General features: G+C 36.5%; 1 protein-coding gene across 1 annotated transcript in view; it reads right to left on the bottom strand.

Annotated features, from left to right (window-relative positions):
• Positions 1 to 19809, bottom strand: part of ME1 (malic enzyme 1) — a 160772-nt gene that overhangs the window by 99657 nt on the left and 41306 nt on the right. The window contains exon 3 of the mRNA XM_050314435.1: positions 13969 to 14118. Within this exon, the coding sequence (XP_050170392.1) occupies positions 13969 to 14118 (150 nt within the window). The remainder of the gene's footprint in view (positions 1 to 13968; positions 14119 to 19809) is intronic.

Raw genomic sequence — 19809 nt, 5'->3', positions numbered from 1 at the left:
CAAGCCACAGCAGTGCAGACTGAAGGCAAATGAAAAAGAAACAGAGAAAAAAACCTGCACCAGTCCTATCCTATTACTTTTCCTCATGAAGTCTGGACTCTTCCAGCCCCCTGAGACATCTATTCTTGCTAACAAGGCATGTAATCTCTACATTGCGCATTTGAGTCTATAGAGATTTTTTCCAAAAAGAATCTTTTTTTCTTGGAACATTCTGCTTTCACTTTGTAAAATGCCCATTAGGTAAACTCAAGCTCAAGAACTGGGCAAAGAAGTCGAGACTTCTGTACAATAAAAAGCAACTTAATGAAGTGATTCTTCAATTGCTCTAATTCAACACAAAAAAACCCACATTACATTGTAAAAATCATCTGAGTCACAACATCACATGCCTTGCACTGCAAAGCTTTAAAGCCAATTTTACATGGTACCAAAAGCAATTACAGTGTGACACTTCATTAATAATAAAAAAATCTCTACTTATTTTGGAAACTATAATGTGCACCTCAAACTATTTCAGATAAAAATTAAGACTACATTACAGTAAAAGAAACACTTCATGGACTTAGTCATTGCAGACTTTTTGCATCAGTCACATAAAATACTCATTATTGTATATCTAGGTATCTAACACTTTTTTAATTAGTGTCTCACTTCCTTTACTTGCAAAAGCAAATAGCACAGAATTTTGTGGTCTGAATATTCAAACTGTAATGATTCATCCTTTTCGTACAGCAACAAAGTAGATCAAATCACACCTTCACTATAGTCACTTCTTAAAACACTCATTTGTTGTTTTAACTATATTCCTAAAGTATCATTCATCTAGACAACCAGCTTTTATGTATTATTGCTTAACCCCACAACTGCAATTCAATGGGATGTGTTTGCGAAGGAAAAGGCAGGTTTTGCAAAATACTATGGTTTAAGAGCCGGAGCTGTTTTCTTCCAGAAGCTACTTATATTCCTCTGACAGTTGCTCAATAAATAACTTAATTACTTACACTCTAATAGACACAAATAGAACTATTTGAAGACTGTGAATGAGAGAATGGTTTACCAGAGACAGACCCATTCATTTTTATGACAAAAAATAACTTACTGTTCTGCTTCAATAGCTATCACGTTGGTATTATTTTATGCTAATATTAACTGCATAAAAAGCCACCTACAAACAACATCAGTCATATTATCTACTAGGAATCTTGCAATGCTAGTGATGTTTTTCTAAACAAACCTTTTAAATGCTGTTTAAACTATGAAGTACTCAACAAGTGAGATAACTGTCCTTCTATTTATTTCAGCAACTTGTGCTGCCTTGGTTCATTGGAATATGGACAATTTCCAGTATTTAGACAATAGCATCTTTTAAGGCAGTTTTCACTGACCTTTAAATCACCATCATTTGCTTTCAATAACTATTAACGAGGACAAAAGTGAAGACTTATTCAAAAAATGCCTCTTCTTAGGGCATATCCTACTCAACTTCCACTTTAATGAAAAAGTCACTTCTGAAAAGAGACACTATCTTCCATTTGTACTGCTGACCTTATCTGCTGAAAATTAACCAAGGAAACCGCTCAATTTCTGTCACAGTGATAGAACAGTTCCTAATGCAAGGAGCTGAAGGGCTAAGAGGTAAAAAGGCAAGCAGGCTGATGTGAAAATGCCTGGGTTAAATTAGTTATACAAAATTGCCAGTGAGCATGCAGGCACAGAGCAGGGCTGTTTCACCCAGGTTTAAGCTGTCTATGTGCAGCATTTGATGACATCTCCAGGACCTGCATCTCAGGGCACAGAGGTCAAAATTATCTGGGGACACTGGAGATCAGCCAGTCTAAGCCCCCGTCATGAGCAGGGTTAGCTAGAGCAGTTATTTTGCCTTGGCATCCCCTGAGGTAAAATTTTCTTATGGATCATGAATTTTCTTTAGTTTTTTGTATGAAGTGTTAGCAGTAAACAAAAATACCTGATCTAGCAGTTTTTGCTGTTCCTAAGATCAGATTTTTTCTGCATGGTGCTCAACTCCAAATATAAGCAGAAACCTATTCTTGCTTTCGGTGGAAATTGTATTAGCAGATACCAGTTGAAAATGTCTTCTATATTTCAGCATACAAAGGTGGGCATAGCACTCTGAAAAAGTAGAGATCTCAATTTACCATCTGCATATTTTAAAAATGTAAACAACCTGATCAGCAGTACTATTTCTGTACTTGTTTCCTGTTATTTAAAGCATAAATGAATGCATGAGACAGATAAAATTTTTAGTACTGTGTTCAATAATAACAACTTTTAACATGGGAAAAAAGCTTTAAGTCCAGCTCTATCTCAGACAGAGAAATTGAGGGGCATACATGACTATTTTTAAGACTCAGTTATCTAATGTTAACAAACTTCCAACATACCAGTTGTTTTCTGAAATTCTCTCACAGAGGAAGTGAGTATTAAAATTTTATCATCAAAACCCAGGAAATTTATTTGAAGTGTATATTATAATTATAGTGAATAGAATATATTTAAGAAAAAAACAGTGATATTCTGACTTGATTGAAAATCACTAGAAGCCTTTATCATAAAATTTGAGAAAAAAATTATGGAACCCCAAAGAAACATTTTGAGCAATAAACATCTGGAATGTATCTGGCCCACTGTCATAAAAATTAACCTCATCCACTAGAGGTAAGTGGTCTTACACTTTCCCTCTTTTTTTCGTGAATTCAGTCATGATCCCATGCAAAGTTTTTCATTTCATAAAGTCAATATCAACATTTTGGGAAAAAATGAAGCATGCAACAGTATCAGCTAACACAAACTAACTTTGCCAGCATTCACTATGCAGCTACGTGAAACAAAGCAACACAGGATACAGAACGGACACAGTGAGGAGTCTTGGAGTGATGGAGTCTGGCAGTCACGGGGTGATGGAGTATTCAAAAAGCATCCTCTAGAAGTTACAACAGGAGTTTCTGAAATGGTATTTAGGAGCTTCCAACCTGTTCAAGGGAATCAAAGGCTCAAGTCAAATGTCAGAGAGAGGCACAAGCTCTTCTGAGAACATTGCCACTGAGAGTCTATGTGCCATATTCTTTCAAAGAGGATATTTGTCTCACTGTAAAGTTTGAATGTGGTATACCAGCCACCCACCAAATGACTGCCATTACAACCATCCTCCAGAAGAATCTCTGGTGGGCACAGTGGAGTATTACTACATTCTATGTGAAGTGGCAAATTGAAAGTAGAAATAGGCACATTGCTTGCAGAGAACAGAAAAAGGGAAGAATGGAAATCTTTTTAGATATGTTATTCTCTTGGGAATGAAAAATCCCCCATGCTCATATAGTACTTATTTGTGTGGGGGGAAAATTAATTAATTGGACAGAAAGCAAACTATGTTCTGTATTTTCATTTTCAGAAGCAAACATCTGCATATCATGTTGAAGAAGTTCCTTCTGGATGACTAAGGAAAGTGCTCAAAGACATACAGTTGCCTAAAACAGGCAGCATGAACAACCTGCCCCTCAACACACAGTGCAGCAAACCTGTACATTTGTATGTGCTTACAATAAATCTAAAGAACACCAAGAGAAAAGTTAAAAGAAACCAAAAGTACCCTCTGATATAACAGCTATCATAATATAGTGAACCTCTGTAAATGGAAATGTGCTGCTGTGTCTCTATAAGCTACATTAGAGCTTCATCTGAGCAACAGGAAGCTCTGCCCTTGGATGGAAAACTCCACCAGAATGTCCAAAACAGTAGTTAATTTCCATACACTAGAGTACACTAAAATAAAGTTGTGAGATCTCCTAAACTCCCTTTTTTCCTTAAGACTACCAGAAGTTCAAATTAAATGTAATCACTTCGGGAACAAAGAGGCAAAAACGAAAACTGGCTTTTGAACATCTTCGTGCCAAAGGTAGAGGTTCTCATTCAGCACAAAATGAAGCTTGTTTTCATTTTTTTTTTTTATATTTCCCAGTAAATTGTTTGCTTATTTCTGCCAATTGATTTAAGCCTTCCCTATCACTTACTGCCTTCAGCTAGAAGTCCTTGCTTTTCTCACAAAAATGACTTGCTTTTTTGTCTTACACACATTCTTACCATCTCATCTATTTGATCTCTGTTTCCAGTAGCCTCTTGTACATTGTTTTCTAAAAAATACTGGGTTTCCTGCATGTGATTTAATCACGTAATGCTCATTAGCCAAAGAAGGTCCTTATACAAAGCAGAACTGACTTTTAATGTCACCACTTAACTCAAAGAGCAGTGGTCAGGATGCCAAATGCCTCACAAACCTTTCTCCACCCAACTGCAAATTACACTATGTTAATGCTACTCTACAAGAGATTTGGTAAAGTTCTTATGACCTGGCCTTTTTATGTTTAAGATTTTTATAACTAGCACTGCTGACACTTTTTACTGAACTGTGCCTGTAAGAAAACAGTTTTATACAGCTATAAAACTTTGCTTAAAAAGGATGAAAACGCCTTGCAAGAAATAAAGGGATTAACTTCTGCCCCAAAATTTTTTTCTGTCTTTTTCAGAAGCCTCATATCAGCAGCAGCACATGGCTGTCTCAAAAGTAGCACGTAAAAATCTCCTGGACTAAAAGCATTTAACCACAAATATAGAGAAACACAAGATATATTACAACACACAATCATCCCATTTGTTATGTTCCTAAAGGCTGAAAATCGTATGCCTACCCTTCACTTTCGATTTTCCATTTTAAGACCCGACTTTTTACTCTATCTATTTAGAAAACTTCTACATAGAGACAGAAAACTATGATTTTAGAATAGCCAAGCTACTGCAAAGTCACAGGGATTTCGCTAGGGTTTTTCCTTCCTCTTCTGGACTTCACCAAATACAATTACAGGAATGACTGTGGGGTTGTTTGTTTTTTTAAAAGCTACTAAGTATCTTGTATTGGAAACGCAACAATGAGACAATGTTAGACTGCCGAGTAATGAGGGTATTTTGAACAGACAAGCTGCTGAATGTGTGTAAGCAGGGATTTGGGTGGTGCCGAAAGACGAAGGACGTGTGTGCAACAAATTTACAGAAAATGAGAAACTGGAGAAACTCCAGTGTAAGCACACCCCTAAAGAAAAACATCCTCTGGGCATGGGCTGGGATATATACAGAATGAGCTAATAAAGCAATGCAATGCTTCTAAATCACTGGCATCTCATCTGAAATACTACTGGCACCTTGTTTTGCTGTATCAGATGACAGCACTGGGAATTACTGGGACATGGAAAAACTCTGCATAGAAGGAGAGCATAGGATTTTCTATCTCTAAGATAGAAGAGATCTCTTAGTCCTTAAAAAAAAAAAATCAAACCAAACCCACACTAAATGCTTATCAGTCACCTGTAGCAGTTCTCTGCTACATGCTCATATTACCAATGCGTGATGATACTGCTGATGATACCCAATTGTAAACACATGCAGTAACACCATTTATTCTTTTATCCCACTGGTATCTGGAAGTAAGCCCTTTCTCTTCCACAGTATAGCCCTAGGAAGAGAGAAAGATGCACACACTTTCTTCTTAGTATTTCCCAAGCAATGAATTGTAAGTTTAAACAGCACACAGAAGAGCAAGGGCATAGCCTATGAGTGCACACACTTCACACCTTAATATCCCAGAGCATCTCACAGCTACAGAAAGGTAGCAGGTCGTCTTCTTTTTAGTGCACCCTGCTAAGCAATCCTTGTAGTGTCCGCCCTGCGGAACATTACCTCCTCTAGGAGGGTTTCAGAATAGATAGAATGCCATCCAAAGTGGAAACCCTAACTCCTCAGCAACAGTGAGTTCAACACAAATATTAAATAGCCATTAGCACCAATGGCTGACCAACTCTCTTTGAAAGCACCTGGAATGCCTCAGCACACCACTGATAATATGTAAGTCTTCTAAAAGGAACTTTAATTGTCAGTCTAAAAGCACACCTGACGCTGAAGGTGTGCACAACATGCTCAGTAAATAGGCTGTGGCTCCTCTTCCATTCCTAACCAATTTTTACAAAAACCCCCACATGTATTCTCCACAGATAATGTAATTTCTTACTTTACAGTTTCTAGCTGTATTTGGCTGCACTGAAAGATTTACCTCATCTACTGCAGCAAATCAGTTGCATTGCTCTAGAGAGAAGCCTAGGAATAAATTAGCATATATGTCATAGGCAGTGATGTGGAGGCCAAAGCCCTGGAGTAAAATATGGGGCAACTAAAACTGGTGGCAGAAACGTATTTATTATTACTAAGTATGCTCCTAAAGATGAAAATGAATTTGTTCATTCCCTGAAAGCCACTCCAAATGATAAGTTTGAAACACTTCAGTGCCAAAGCTGATGCCGACAGACTGAAAATCACTAATTGCAAAAAAGTTCAAGTCTCCAAGACAAGGGATTGAGATCTTAAAACCAGAATTATCATCTGCTTTATGCTGGAGTGATCAGCATCAGTGCTGTGTCTTGCTTTACTTTAAGCACTATCTTAGTGAATCGGACATTATCAGGATCATCCACAAAGGGATTCACACTTGCTGGATAAGAGAATCTGAAAATTCAAGATCTTTTTCCAGAGGCTGATCAGACACCTGAAAAAATCTTGCACCATCCTGTTTATTCATCCTGTGGCACAAGCTGTCACTTGTCTGTGTTGTCCTAAATGAGTGCTAGGATGGTGTAGAATTCCAGTCCATGGGAATGGATGCAATATGCAAACTACTGTCTACAGCAAGCCACAACTTCAGGGCTGTCCAACATCTCCTGGACTAGAAGGGAGGCAACTATACCTATAATTTTGTACAAAAGGTAAAGATGCAGTAACATTCATTTGCAGACCTTGTATGGGATTTGATAGGCTGCCCTTGAAAAGGCGTTGAATTAAGGAAAGTAATGGTTCTCTTATTGAAGGAAGTGACTCTTAAAAGATTTGCTTTGGGGGCCAAATGATGTTCACAACTAAGAAGCTCTGTAAATCTGGCAGTGGGTGTTTCATGAGGGAGAAATTTTAGTATATAAATCTCTACTGAATAGAGCAGGACAGAACCATGAGTAGACCTCTCCCGTACTGTATGACCTGATACTTCAGTGTTGCCTCTAGAGTCTTTGGCCAAGTAGAATTGTAAAAACTTAATAAAATCTCTGCCCTTTAAGTACATTTCTTTAAGGAATGTACTGTTTTGGGAAATCTGGAAGCTTGTAACGAGGAAGGTCTGGCATAGAGTCAAAATCTCCCCAAAAATTCAGGAAAAAGGAAAACATCGAAGAGTAACGTGGTTATATGGCTTGGAAAATAACATTGCTATTTTAAAATGCAGTTACATAGTTTATTTGCTGAAAAGCATATAGCCTACCTTTTATGTGGTATTGGCACTAGAAAGAAAAGATTAGTCAGAGTAAAGACATTTAATTTGGGATCATGTACTTTATGTGCAGTCTTCTGCACGTAGATCCACCAGATGACTGCTTTAGTAAAGCAAACAAGAAGGTTTTAACAAATACTGCATTAATAACTGTCACACAAACTGTCTTTCCCATGTAGTGAAAAGCATCTGTACGAAACCTCTTTGTTTCAGGGGACTGTCTCAGTAGGATGTAAGGAAATGAGGAAGATAATCATATGCCAAAACCCATAGAAACCTAAGTTCTCATTGTTTCAGAGTGCAGATGCCCTTTAAAAGATAAATTTGAGTCCTCTAAATTTACGGAGGAGGGAGAAAACTCAGTTATAGCCTCGCACAACAGATAGTGGAAATGTGTAGAAAATAACAATACAAGCCAAATAAGGACAGGGAACCCCTGGAAACATCCAGGACTCTGTGAAGGAAGTAAACAAGGAAACACAGAGAAAGCCATGGCCAGTACTTTAATTTTGGCCCTCTTGCACAAAAACCAACAAGGATGTCTATAGAAGAGCCCTGGGTCTTGCTGGCTGTCTTCCTCAGAAGACTGTTAAGAGGGGGACGAAAACCACCAAACACTGACTGCTGCCAAACATTTTGAGATTCATGTTTTGAGAAGGGATGGCCTCATTTCCTCCTGCTCACAGCCAAGATGTACTTCCTCCAGCAAAAACAGAGCAATGCACCAGTAAGAGGTAGAAATTTAGGTCTGAAAGCCAGAAATTCCATGCTTGTGATGTGTTTTAGGATAAAGCTTTTCTGAGCATAATTACAAGTCCCTTAAAGATTACCTGCATAAGAAATCATGTATGTAGTTCATGAGAGCAGGAAGAAGCTTATCATAGGTAAAGCTCCAACTCAGACAAGACTAAATGGAAGAATAACTCAAAGCACAGCTTCTGTAAATACCATCCCCTTCCACTACTGCTGGAGGTTATACCTACATGGAAGCACCAGGTACATACAAAAAACCCACCACATGAAGGGCATTATATTTCATAATGCTAGGACAGGACTACCTATTCTCAGTTTAGCACAAGCCAATCATTCATGATTTTATTCTAAGGTGAAAGTTTAATAAAATGATAAAAATTCACACTGTAAGTAAATGGTGAAACATATTGCAAAAATGTTAGCAAAGACCATGAATATAATGATTTAAAAGAGACCAGATGACTACATGCATATGAACTAAAGAATATCCCAGTGTTGGGATTGGCTTAATATTTACAAAGCACTCTGAGACCAAAATGAGGCCAACTGATATGTCCTGTGCAAGATTCTCACACCTTTCCCTGCAGCAGCATTACTGGCAGCTGACAGACCAAGTTCAATACACCTTAGGCACAATCCAGTGTAGAAGACAGTATAGGAGCAGAGAGGAATTCAACACTCTCAGTTCTCCTTTTCCAGCTTTTCAGAACAGGCCAAACATTTTGCTGGGAGATTCTATTAGTCTTACTTTCAAGGCAAGGAAGCAATGCTAAGCTAAATTTTAGCTTGATGAAGGTAACAGAACAGATCACAATCATGCCTAAGAGTAAAATTACTGGGTGTCATGAGATGTCATTGTGCCTGAATTCAATGGCAAGGCTATTAAAAAAAAAAAGAAGAAGAAAACAAAAAGTTGCCTGGAAGACGTCAGCAGCTGTCATCTTCACGAAAGTGAAAATGACCAAAAGTTTTAAAAGTGCTTGGGTAAGGGTTGCAGCTGCCTCATTGTCAGGCTCTTTAAGTCTGTAAGAGAAAGACTGTCTAAAATTAGATGAAATGCTACAGCTATGCTAATTCTCTGTCAAAACGTTATAGAATAACTTGTCACCTGAACCATGTGCTTAGTACACACAATACACATCAGTGCCTCCTGGAGAACAGAATTCCACCTGGTTACTTTCAAAGATGCATTTTCCTATATGTCTTTGTTGCAAAACCTTTTGATTTCACAGACTGTCCTAACAGTCAAGTCCTTACAAGTGATTGGTTAAAAAACCTCCATGTTTCCTTTTTTTCACTTCCAGGCGAAAATTCTGCATAGTTTTTGGAGAAGAAAATACCCAGAAAAAACTGCTCAGAAACTAGTGCTTTGTTATACCTCTTAATATCATTTTTATGTTACACAATAACCACTTTCAACTAAATTAATATATTAAGATAATTATCTCTAGCAACAATCAGACTAATAAAGTTCCAAAACATATATATATATATATATATACACACACACCCCCCTACAGCTTTCCAGGAAAAAAACCCCCAAAACATCTAGATGTGCTGAAAAAAATCTAAGGGAGGGGGTTGTTATACTGGTGAAAAAGTTAGGTCAAATAAATCCAGACATTCTAGTCTCAGTCAAGAAAACATCACGTATCTGAGGGAGAGAGAGTCACAAAAAAGCTCCAGGAACTGAACTTTTTTGGCTCATGTGATCCAGGAGTACTTGACAAGTTTCTGGCCTCCAGTAAGCTGAATCTGGTTTCTTAAGAGACTTGGATGCCACAGACATCCAATGGAATTAAGGAGAATAGCTCCAATAAAAGCCTCATTAAAAATCACAAAAACTCAGCCTTGTGCTGGCCAACTGACTGCAACTTCTGATGCCAAGGTCTAACATTTTGCATGTTCTGTGACAGGAAATAAATACTTCCCTGTTCTCTAAGTTATTTTCTTTATTAAAAAGTGATGCTATCTTGCAGCTGGCAATCTCAGTACGTAAACATTACTATGTCAACAAAGAAAGAATTCACATTTGCAACATTTGTATTCAATACTGTGCATCTGAATAATTGGAAATGTAAATACATACAATAAATGCAAATAAATACATTCTCTTTGATAAATACAAGGAAAGGAATAAGTCTCAAACTGGTATGTGTTGAGTCAGTCAAACACTTCAATGAGGTAATGAGGTAATCTGCTAAATAACTTCAAAGCTAAGCCTAACACACTCTGCCTTTTAAGAGGTGTGTCTGTATCTTCAATATGCTGCATCAGATCCAATATAGCTGCTTCAAAAGTGGTTCCTAGTCAGCCTGACAGTGTGTGACTGCATCGGGAAGTTATTTCAAAGGAACTGTGCCATGCCTGTGTGGCTGCAATAGTTACCAGGGCTGACTCTGTTCATATTCTGTTTGAAATGGCTTTTCCTTCTAGGAATGGCAATGCATAAACAGTCACCTAACATTTTAACAGCATCCAAAGTCTTCAGCATAGCAATACTTGGCAATTTTTCCTCCCTTCTTTGAATGTTGAGTTTACATAAGAACCTTAAACTCCGGAGTGTTCTCTATACAATGTAAAAAGTTGATTTTGGATTCTAAGAGGAAATTTCCATTAAGCTTTCCCATATTTATTCTTGTTGGATGAAAGAACTGTTATATTTCAGAAATCCATTTACAGAAATAGATTGCTTCTTGGTAGGTCAGCAAAAGCTGTCATGTGTATATGTACACGCTTTGTGCAACTGAAGAATTTTTTACTTTAGAAATTTAAATGATAGACACTCTGCCCCCAAAAGTGACCTAGCAGAGATTCTGAGATAATGCTCTTAAAATGATAATGTGAGCACTGCAATCAACCCACAGTCCCATTATATTCCAAGCATAAGCAAAGCTTTTATCTGTACCGGTCTAAATTCCTTCTCTGAACAACTTCCCTGGAGAATCCTCTTTCTTCCCCCATCCTCCTCAACAGTTAGGACAAAGACCAGAGAGACTGGACTTCTAAATTTTTTTTATGTAGCTGTGTGGTGTAGGCAGGTGCATGTTAGAGATCTGCTATCAGATCTGTACTGTTTATTTCTATAATAACACTTATTCATTAAGCTGGTGGATTTACAGCTGAATACTCAGAGCGAGTAATGCAATCTTGAGTTGAGTCTGATTTTTACAAATAAAATACATACGAGCTTCAAACCATTGAGTCAAGTTACTTTGCAGCTGGTTCTCTTGAGAAATAATGCTTAATCAGATGGTCAGCTGCTCAGCCATGAATGTTTTTTCTATAACTGTAAAATATTACTTCAGGATGAAAACCTCTCGCCTGAGCCACAGCCTTTCTATAACTGTAAGCACATCATGTGAGCCCATGCAGTCTTCTAAAAACACGTAAGGCAGTCACAGAAGATGATCTCATTTAATGATTCCATGAGACACCTATTTTTTAAACTTTAAATTAATTTTCGTTGTTCCTTGCCTCAAGATATAACTTGTGAGCCAGGGGCTTCAAATTTCACAATGTAAAAAAATGTAACTGAATATTGAAAAAAAACCCTTACAGATGTAAATTGAGTAATAAAACACTGCCTTGCAAATTCCAGTGTGATAAATATGATCTGCAGCAACTGGGTAATTTTTAACTTATTTAACTAGTCTGTTTCTAATGGGATCTTCATTAAACTATGATATATCAAACATTTTCTGAGCTATGGGAAGAGACAGTAATAAAAATACTCTGAAATAAAAAACATTCTGAAAGAAAAACAGTCACTTATCAGTAAAGACACAAGTCAGCATAAAACAGATACACAGTTCTTACAAGATAAGAATACCTTTTTATTTTAATGTATGATCAGATTATACCTTTTTCCTTAATTGCAACATCTGGGGAAAAAAATCAATCAAAATTGTAAGACTGTATTGACTGGAGTAAATTTTACATATTTTACTGCTTTTCCCCTTCTGAATGTTAAATTTAATGTTTATTTTTGCTTCTATGTCCATGGGGGTCATGGAGGATGCTGTTTATGAGGGATGCTGGTTTATAAGGCTTATATGGCTAAATGAGTCACGGTCTAGAATGCAATTCCAAAATCAATTACATTGATTGCTTTGCATAGTTGGTTTTGGAATAATTTAGAAAAGATTTTTCTTAGGAAAAAACAGATCTCTGTAATAGAGCACAGTGAAAGACTGCCAAGTATAGGTATTTTCCTTAATCAGGACAGTTTGTCAAAGATCAGAGAATCATAGAATTGTTTGGATTGGAAGGTACCTTAAAGATCTTTTAGTTTCAACCCCACTGCAAAAGAGACATAGGGGTGCTGGAGCATACCCAGAGAAGAGCAAGAAAGCTGGTAAAGGGTCTGGAAAGTTGGTCATTTTAGGAGCAGCTGAAGGAGATGGGGTTGTTTAATCTGGACAAGAGGAGGTTCAGGGGATTTCTTGTTGCTCTCTAGAATTACCTGAAAGGAGGTTATAGCAAGGTGGGGGTCAGTCTCTCCTCCCAGGCAACCAGCGACAGGACTTGAGAAAATGGCATCAAGCTGTGCCAAGGGAGGTTCAGGTTGGACATCAGGAAGAATTCCTTCATGGAAGAGGTTATCAAGCATTGGAATGAGCTACCGAGGGAGGTGGTCCTTGTGAAATATTTTATATGGCAGTGGATATCAAAACAAGGGGCAATGCGGCCAGTGTAAGCAAAGACTTAATTTCCAGATGCATTTAGCACTTCCTGGAAGGCCAATAAAATTACTATGGTGTTAAATACTGAGGGGAAAAAAGGAGATGACTTCTCTCGCTAAGGGAGACACCTAAAAGCCACAGATCATTAAACAGGTTTAAGTTAGCATTCTTGAGGTATTTTTGAAATTTTTAACACGCAGAGGAGTGGGAATTCTTGTTTTCTGCAGTTGGCCAGATGGTCCTGACTCATTCTGTTAGTCATGAGGCCAAAATGATTTTCACATTAACAACAACAAAACCTTGAAGCCATAAGTCTCCCTCAAATACCACCTGCTGAAGAATTTGTGAGCAGTCATTTGTTCCCTTAAACTTTGCAAGCTTCTTATTTTTGGTCAATGCCTTGACTGTACAAAATCTATTTCTGTTAACAGAGCTATGCACATGCAGCTCATTTATCTCTTCCTTCTACAGAAGGCTCCAAAGCGTTGTTCCAGCTTGCACTTGAAGGCAGTAGTAGACACAAGGTTCTCAAACAGCAACCCCTATAAATCTCAAACTCTGTGAGCTGATGTTCAAGAGGCGGAGTAAAACAGAAGGATCTATCCTTCTTTCATACCACTTCCCCATCACTCTATAAACACAAGTACTGTATACTGAATAAAAGCACTCCAGCAACCAACCTATTAAGCAACAAATTATTAAGCAGTGAGACAAGCACTCTGATGATTATTGATTATTTTTAAGATGTCAGTAGGCACATATGTAATGCATCCTTAGTGTTTATATATATATATATATATATATATATATATATAAATACCTCTAATACAAATATTTATATAGGCAAAAGTCTATGCTCTTGAAGCTGCTAAGACATATCTAAGGTTCCATCCTTCTCCAGTCTTGTAACATGCAACTAAGATTCTAAGACAGTTAATAAGATTAAAAATATACTCACGTTTTAGTGCAATTAAACCAACCATTTGTGTTCTTAATGCAATACAAATTATTGTTTAATGCAGACAAAAAGTATACCTTGAATTATCTTTATTGCAGTTTTGGATTACATTCAGCTATATTAGAAAACCCCTGCAGAAATCTGCCAATATGAAAATAAAATACAATTGTTTTTATTTAAAGTATAAACTTACATACCTTGGCCTCCGGAATGCTAACCCATATTGTTGGCAAGCCAGTCCCACAGTGGGAGTATAAACAATAGGCATGAACCTTTCAATGTCAGAAGCCAGCACTTTATAGAAAAGCTTTTCATTTCGATCCTGAAGACTCATTAGTAGAATATATCTGTGGAGAATTACATATAATTAGACAGACATCAAGGGAATATATAAAGTAGATTTAGAAATACAAAGGTGTTTAGATAATTAAAGTTGTTTGTTCTATAATAGCCTCTTTCTTGTTAAAAGTATTTTAATTCCTCCTTGTTTTAAAAGAACAAAGGGTTCAGAAACAAATAACAAAGTGGTTGAGACAGAGAAGCTGAAACCATCAAGAAGTTGACAAATACATACTCAAGAAGTTAATCCCTCTCAGGTATAAAACACTGACCTGCACTGAGGATTTGGTCTGTACATATCAGTTGTTCCACTTGAAATGAGACCATCATTAAATATAACTTAAACAAGCTTACTCACTTGCCCAAAGAAAACAAAACTAAAAATGTTAAGCTTTGCAAGCTCTTGCCTCAGTAGAAATTTATCTTAAATCCAGAATAATACTTAACATAAATACTGAAGAACAAAGTTTTCAAAAACAAAGCATAGAAGTACGGCCTTTCATCCCTCAACTCTATGTTTGTCATGAAATCTTTTATCTCCCAGTGAAAATTAATTTTGAAGAAGTTCTGTTTATTTAAAAAGAAAACCAATGAGAAAAAAAAAATCAGAGAAATGAGAGTGAAAACAAAAGTTCACGTTTAGCTTGATCTACTTTTGACTACCATCACACTAACATTGAATAATTACATTACTGCTTCAAGATCCCAACCAGGAAACCAAATTTCAGTGCTGAGTATGATAGACGGTATGAGTGTGAGAGTGACTTCAAGTTATACCCATTCATATAGGTATGACTCTGGTCACTTTGTGAATACTTAATACTTAGGAATTTGGTGATCCTAAACCTCACCTCTCTATTCACTAGTTTTAGTAATGTTAAGTATTACTTTAAAAATTAAGTAGTCGTCTATACCAATAGGCATATATAAAATCTTTAACTTATCTAACAATTTATGCAAGAGTTTGTGGTTTTGGTTTTTTTTTAATTTGCAATGGATTACTAATTACTTATGCTCAAAAAGTTTAATATGACAATCATTTTATTACACAAGTGTTGAGGAAACACATACAACACATTAATTCCAAAAGCCTGGAGGTTTGTGTGCTTAAGTATTATTCACATGAACTTTCGTTCTGCATTCTCATGCATCACATGCCCCAGTAAAATCAAATTCACTCTTTAGGAAGACACAGCCAGGTAACGATATAAAAAGAACAGCTTAGTAAATCTGAATGTGTTTCATTCAAGCTTAGCTTGTATATCCCTGTATATCAGGGAAGAACTTCTGCAATCCGCGCTATAAAACTTTAATGAGCCCTATAAGCAAGGCTAGTGCAGCCAGTTTGGCAGGTGATGACTGTAATGAGGTGACAGAAGTGAAGCAAAACAGTGTCCCTCCCCTTGTGTCACAAGGGGTATTTTATACCCTAAAGAGATAAAGATCTAGAAACCAAAAAGTTGCAGAAGTACTCTAATACCATCACCACGAGGCAATGCCTTCCATCCTACCCATTAGTTTTGAATGTTCTCCAAGGTTAAATTATATCCTGCTCTTATAGTTCTCAGCTATAAATATACATATATACTAATTTTCTTTCATATTAATACATTTCCCTACATTTCCTTTCATTTTTCCAGTATTTCACTATGACATAGCATATCTTCCAATGTCCTTGAATTCTTCTTCATTAAAACCTTTCTCCTGAGGATGACTTTCCCAACACTTAGCTTGAAATATAAGTTTCATGCACATATAGTTGTGAATACACATGAAGACATTAATCTAATTTCCAGAGAATATTTATAGTGACGTTAGAGAATATTATGCATACTCTGGCCCGCTCTGTACTGGAGACTGCAAGCACCATGAAAGCCAGAGCACAGTTCTGAAGCAGTTGCCAGTATTTTATCTTTTTTCTCTCTTTCATTTAAAATGAGGTGGGGCTACTTTAAAATACCTTTTAATTATCCTTTCTTATTACTCAGATCAAGCCTGGATTTTAAATGGGGTTAAGAAATCTTTTACAAAAGAAATTAAAAGTTTAGCAAAAGGCTTCCTCAAGGGCTTCAAATCAAAAAACTGTTTGTTAAAGCTCTCCATTTTGTTTTTGCTGTCCTGTAGCATTAAGCAGGAGGTTTATTTTTTTATTTGTATTTATTGTGCCACTTTTATACTCAGGATATGCTAAAGAACTTGCAAAGGTAATGACTACATACTATTTATAAACATATTTTCATACATTACATACTTGATCATATCCAAATCAGTATAAGAAATATCATTATAAAGTGAAAAACACTTTTCAATGGCAGGTATATCTCTTCTTTCTCAGCTTAGTAACTTGCTTTGTCAGGGGTATAATCTTTCTCAAAAATTCTTCATAAGAGAAAATGCAAAAATGCTTCATGCTCAATGTTGTGATGGATATAACACATTAGACAAATATGCATCTTTTAGCTACATCCAAGTAACCTACACAACTAGAAGCCTGAAGTGGTTTTCAGCAATGTGGTTTAAAAAATATATTTGAAATTCAGTATTTAAGGGAATCTTTTACTGAAGCCCACATTTAATTGAAAACATAGTGAAAACAAGCAATAAAACACTGAGAACAATCATTTGTGCTATAAAAAGGGAGAAAAATATGATCTATCCTCAGACAAGAAGTCTTGAATGAAGATTTCAGGGAAGAGTTTCAGAGGACAAAACCCAAGGTCTGGCAAGTCAGACAGAGGAGACTGCCAAGCATTCAAATATCGGTATATCACTTTTCCCCCTCTTGCCTTTATTTCACCTAAGAACTTTTCATACTAGGCTGCTATTGTGAAGGGAGCAAAATACAGAAAAAACAAAAGGATATAGCGAGATATCATCCAAACTCAAAACTGATATATATACACCGCAAAATTACTGATGATTTCTTATGATAATTAGCCCAACTATCACTGGTGTGCATTTTACAAGGCAAAATGGAAAGGTGGAAGAAACCTAAACTCAAAATTTCTTTGCTCTTATCTTATAAAACATGAGAGGAAATAAAAAAAGGTAGGAGGAAAGGTTAATATTCTTAACCTGTGTAAGATACTTAGCTCCATTACTTTGCATCATCAGCATCTATATAAAAATGGATTAAAGACAGAGAACTTTTAAAAAAAACCCAAAATAACAGGGCATTCTCTGAAAAAGTGAATTGATGGCCTCTGTCCTAATGTTCACACATCCAATAAAACATTTTAGGAGTGTAACTCCTTGAAGAAACAAAAGCCCAGGCAGAAGATGTGGCTGTGTCAGGGACAACAATTTCGGTGTCCATAAAGAGGAAGAAGAAAGACAATTAAAAACATGCAAGGAACATAAAAAAAGATTCATGTATTTGCAGAATCTATCACAGTTTTTCCAAATTAAATTAGAGGGATGGAATTATTTCCTCTTACTTATGTTGCCAAACATACCAGGCAATATATTTGCTGCTTTTCCACATTCATTTCGTATATGAACTCTTGGTATTTCAGAGTACAGCAATTTCATGCTGCAAGTCAGCAATGGAGTTTCAGCCATGCCAAAACATGTCATGCCATGGTAAGATCCATCAGCTTAGCTTTATGAATTTACACATACCCTCTTTCCAGTCAAAACTACAATCCTGCCAGTGTAAGATGCTGTCATACACAGCATTTATGTTTCATCAGACAGCACTCTTCTGTCTGAGGTACTTGACAGCTTCCATCTCTGCAATATCTAAATGCTTGCACTTAATCTTTTGGATTTGGACATAAAACAGACAGGTATACCCACTGTCGAATCCAAGCTCTGGAAGGAAAACAACAGCTTCCCTTTATCTCTTTTCAATCCCTGTTTCTATGGGAGCAGGGATTATGCCAGATGCACACTGCAATAAATGTGGATATTTCTTCCTCAAATTAGGACATTTACACTCAGTAGAAGGCAACAACTGCATGCTTTTACACAAGGTTGTCCTTGAGCACCCGCCTCTACAGGGAGAACTTGAGATTTCCTTTTAAGTTCCAGCTAAAACAGTCAATGTCTTCTGGTGTTCTCCATCAGTGAAGTTATTCAAGGGGTCACTGTGGCAGGATCCCAGTCACTCTTCTCTTTAAAATTCTTTGACACAGGTATAAACATAGGAGACCAGAGTTCAGACATTGCCTTCAGATAAGGCCCATGTTCTTGGAACAGGTCTTTATTGACATACTCCTATAAAATTGTCAGACACCCGACTTACAAACACAGCTACAAATCACATTTTGCACATGCAACTTTTTTGAGCACTCAATTCACACAAGCATTTTATCTGCAAAGGAGCCCAAGATGTCTCTGGTGACAGTCTTCAGTGGAAGTATCTTCCCCATGCAAATGTTACTAAGTCTTTCCATCAGTGGTCTTAAAGGTATACCTACACATTTAACACAAATTATTTTATTTTGTTAAAAATTGGAGAAAACAGTGCAGTTGTATAAAGCCCCAGTCTAATACTCAAGACACATGGATGTAATAATTCAATGTTAGCACTTCTGTTTTAGGGATTTCTGGTCACAGCAACAGGAAACAAATTTTTTCCTTACTCGACTATTTATTTGGAAAAGAGAAAATGCAGAAGAAGACTCATAGGTAGGAAGGAAAGACACCACATTTTTTTGTTTAGTTAAGTATTTACAGATCTTAGCAGAGACAGATTTGGAAAAATATCTGAAGCAAATGGCTTCTCAAAACCCTTTTATTTACATTTACTTGTAATCATATTAAAAACCACATGCATCAATGGGATAAAGAGCTTTTTTCTTCCTAAGCTATAGGTGAAGAGAATTTTCATCAATTCAAATATACAGAAGCAGTTGAAATTGCTTTAAAGAGTTACATTTCCTGAAACATATGAAACAATGAGATGTATCATGAAGGGACTACTTCAAGGCAGAGTCAAGGAGGAGATGGGGAGAAAAGGACAAAGTTTTCCCCTATGGTAACATCTATGGTTGACTCACAGGTCTCCATGAAATTTTACACTTTCCTACACATTGGGACTCCGACTAATAAACATTTGAACCTGGGAAGCTACTAATCTGTGACAACTGATAATGCCCTTCATTAGAGCACTGGAAAAGAGTTTAACTAGAAAAGATAACACAATCATGAGCTCTCCATTTACTTGGAAGACTGTGCTCATCTTATTCTGATTCCATAAAAAAGCAAAGGTTAGGACAATTTTAAATTATAAAAAAAACCTTGCCACCAACAAATGGGTAACTAAAAGCCATGTATTACATATAGATAACAAGACAACCCATAACAGAGGAAAGCAAGGCACAGGATGAAAAAGAACGAACAGTTTTTTGTTCTAGGGCCTATAAAATATTATTTTTTTAGGAAAAAAATCAACATTTTAGTATTCATAAATGTTTAAAGCCCTCTCCAGCTTTTTTCTTCAAAAAACCCCAAATGTAACAACACTATATGACATATTATTGTGTAATATTTTATTAATTTTATATGTTTTAATGCGTATGTATCTATATGCATGTAAAGACGTTACTGACTTATAGTATCACATGAGCTCATTTGCTTCTGATGACCCTTGTATCACTTGGTTTTCAAAGTAAGTTCATGTGAACAGCTCCGGATTATTACAATTTTAAAACAGGAGTAGATTTTTTGAAGAAAGCATTTCAGCAAAAGTATAT

The sequence above is a fragment of the Myiozetetes cayanensis genome, unplaced genomic scaffold (genome assembly GCF_022539395.1).
Source record: "Myiozetetes cayanensis isolate MyiCay16 unplaced genomic scaffold, myiCay2020 scf2-11, whole genome shotgun sequence".
Taxonomy (NCBI): domain Eukaryota; kingdom Metazoa; phylum Chordata; class Aves; order Passeriformes; family Tyrannidae; genus Myiozetetes; species Myiozetetes cayanensis.
Note: the sequence above shows the minus strand (reverse complement) of the source record. Positions and strands in the feature narration are given on the sequence as shown.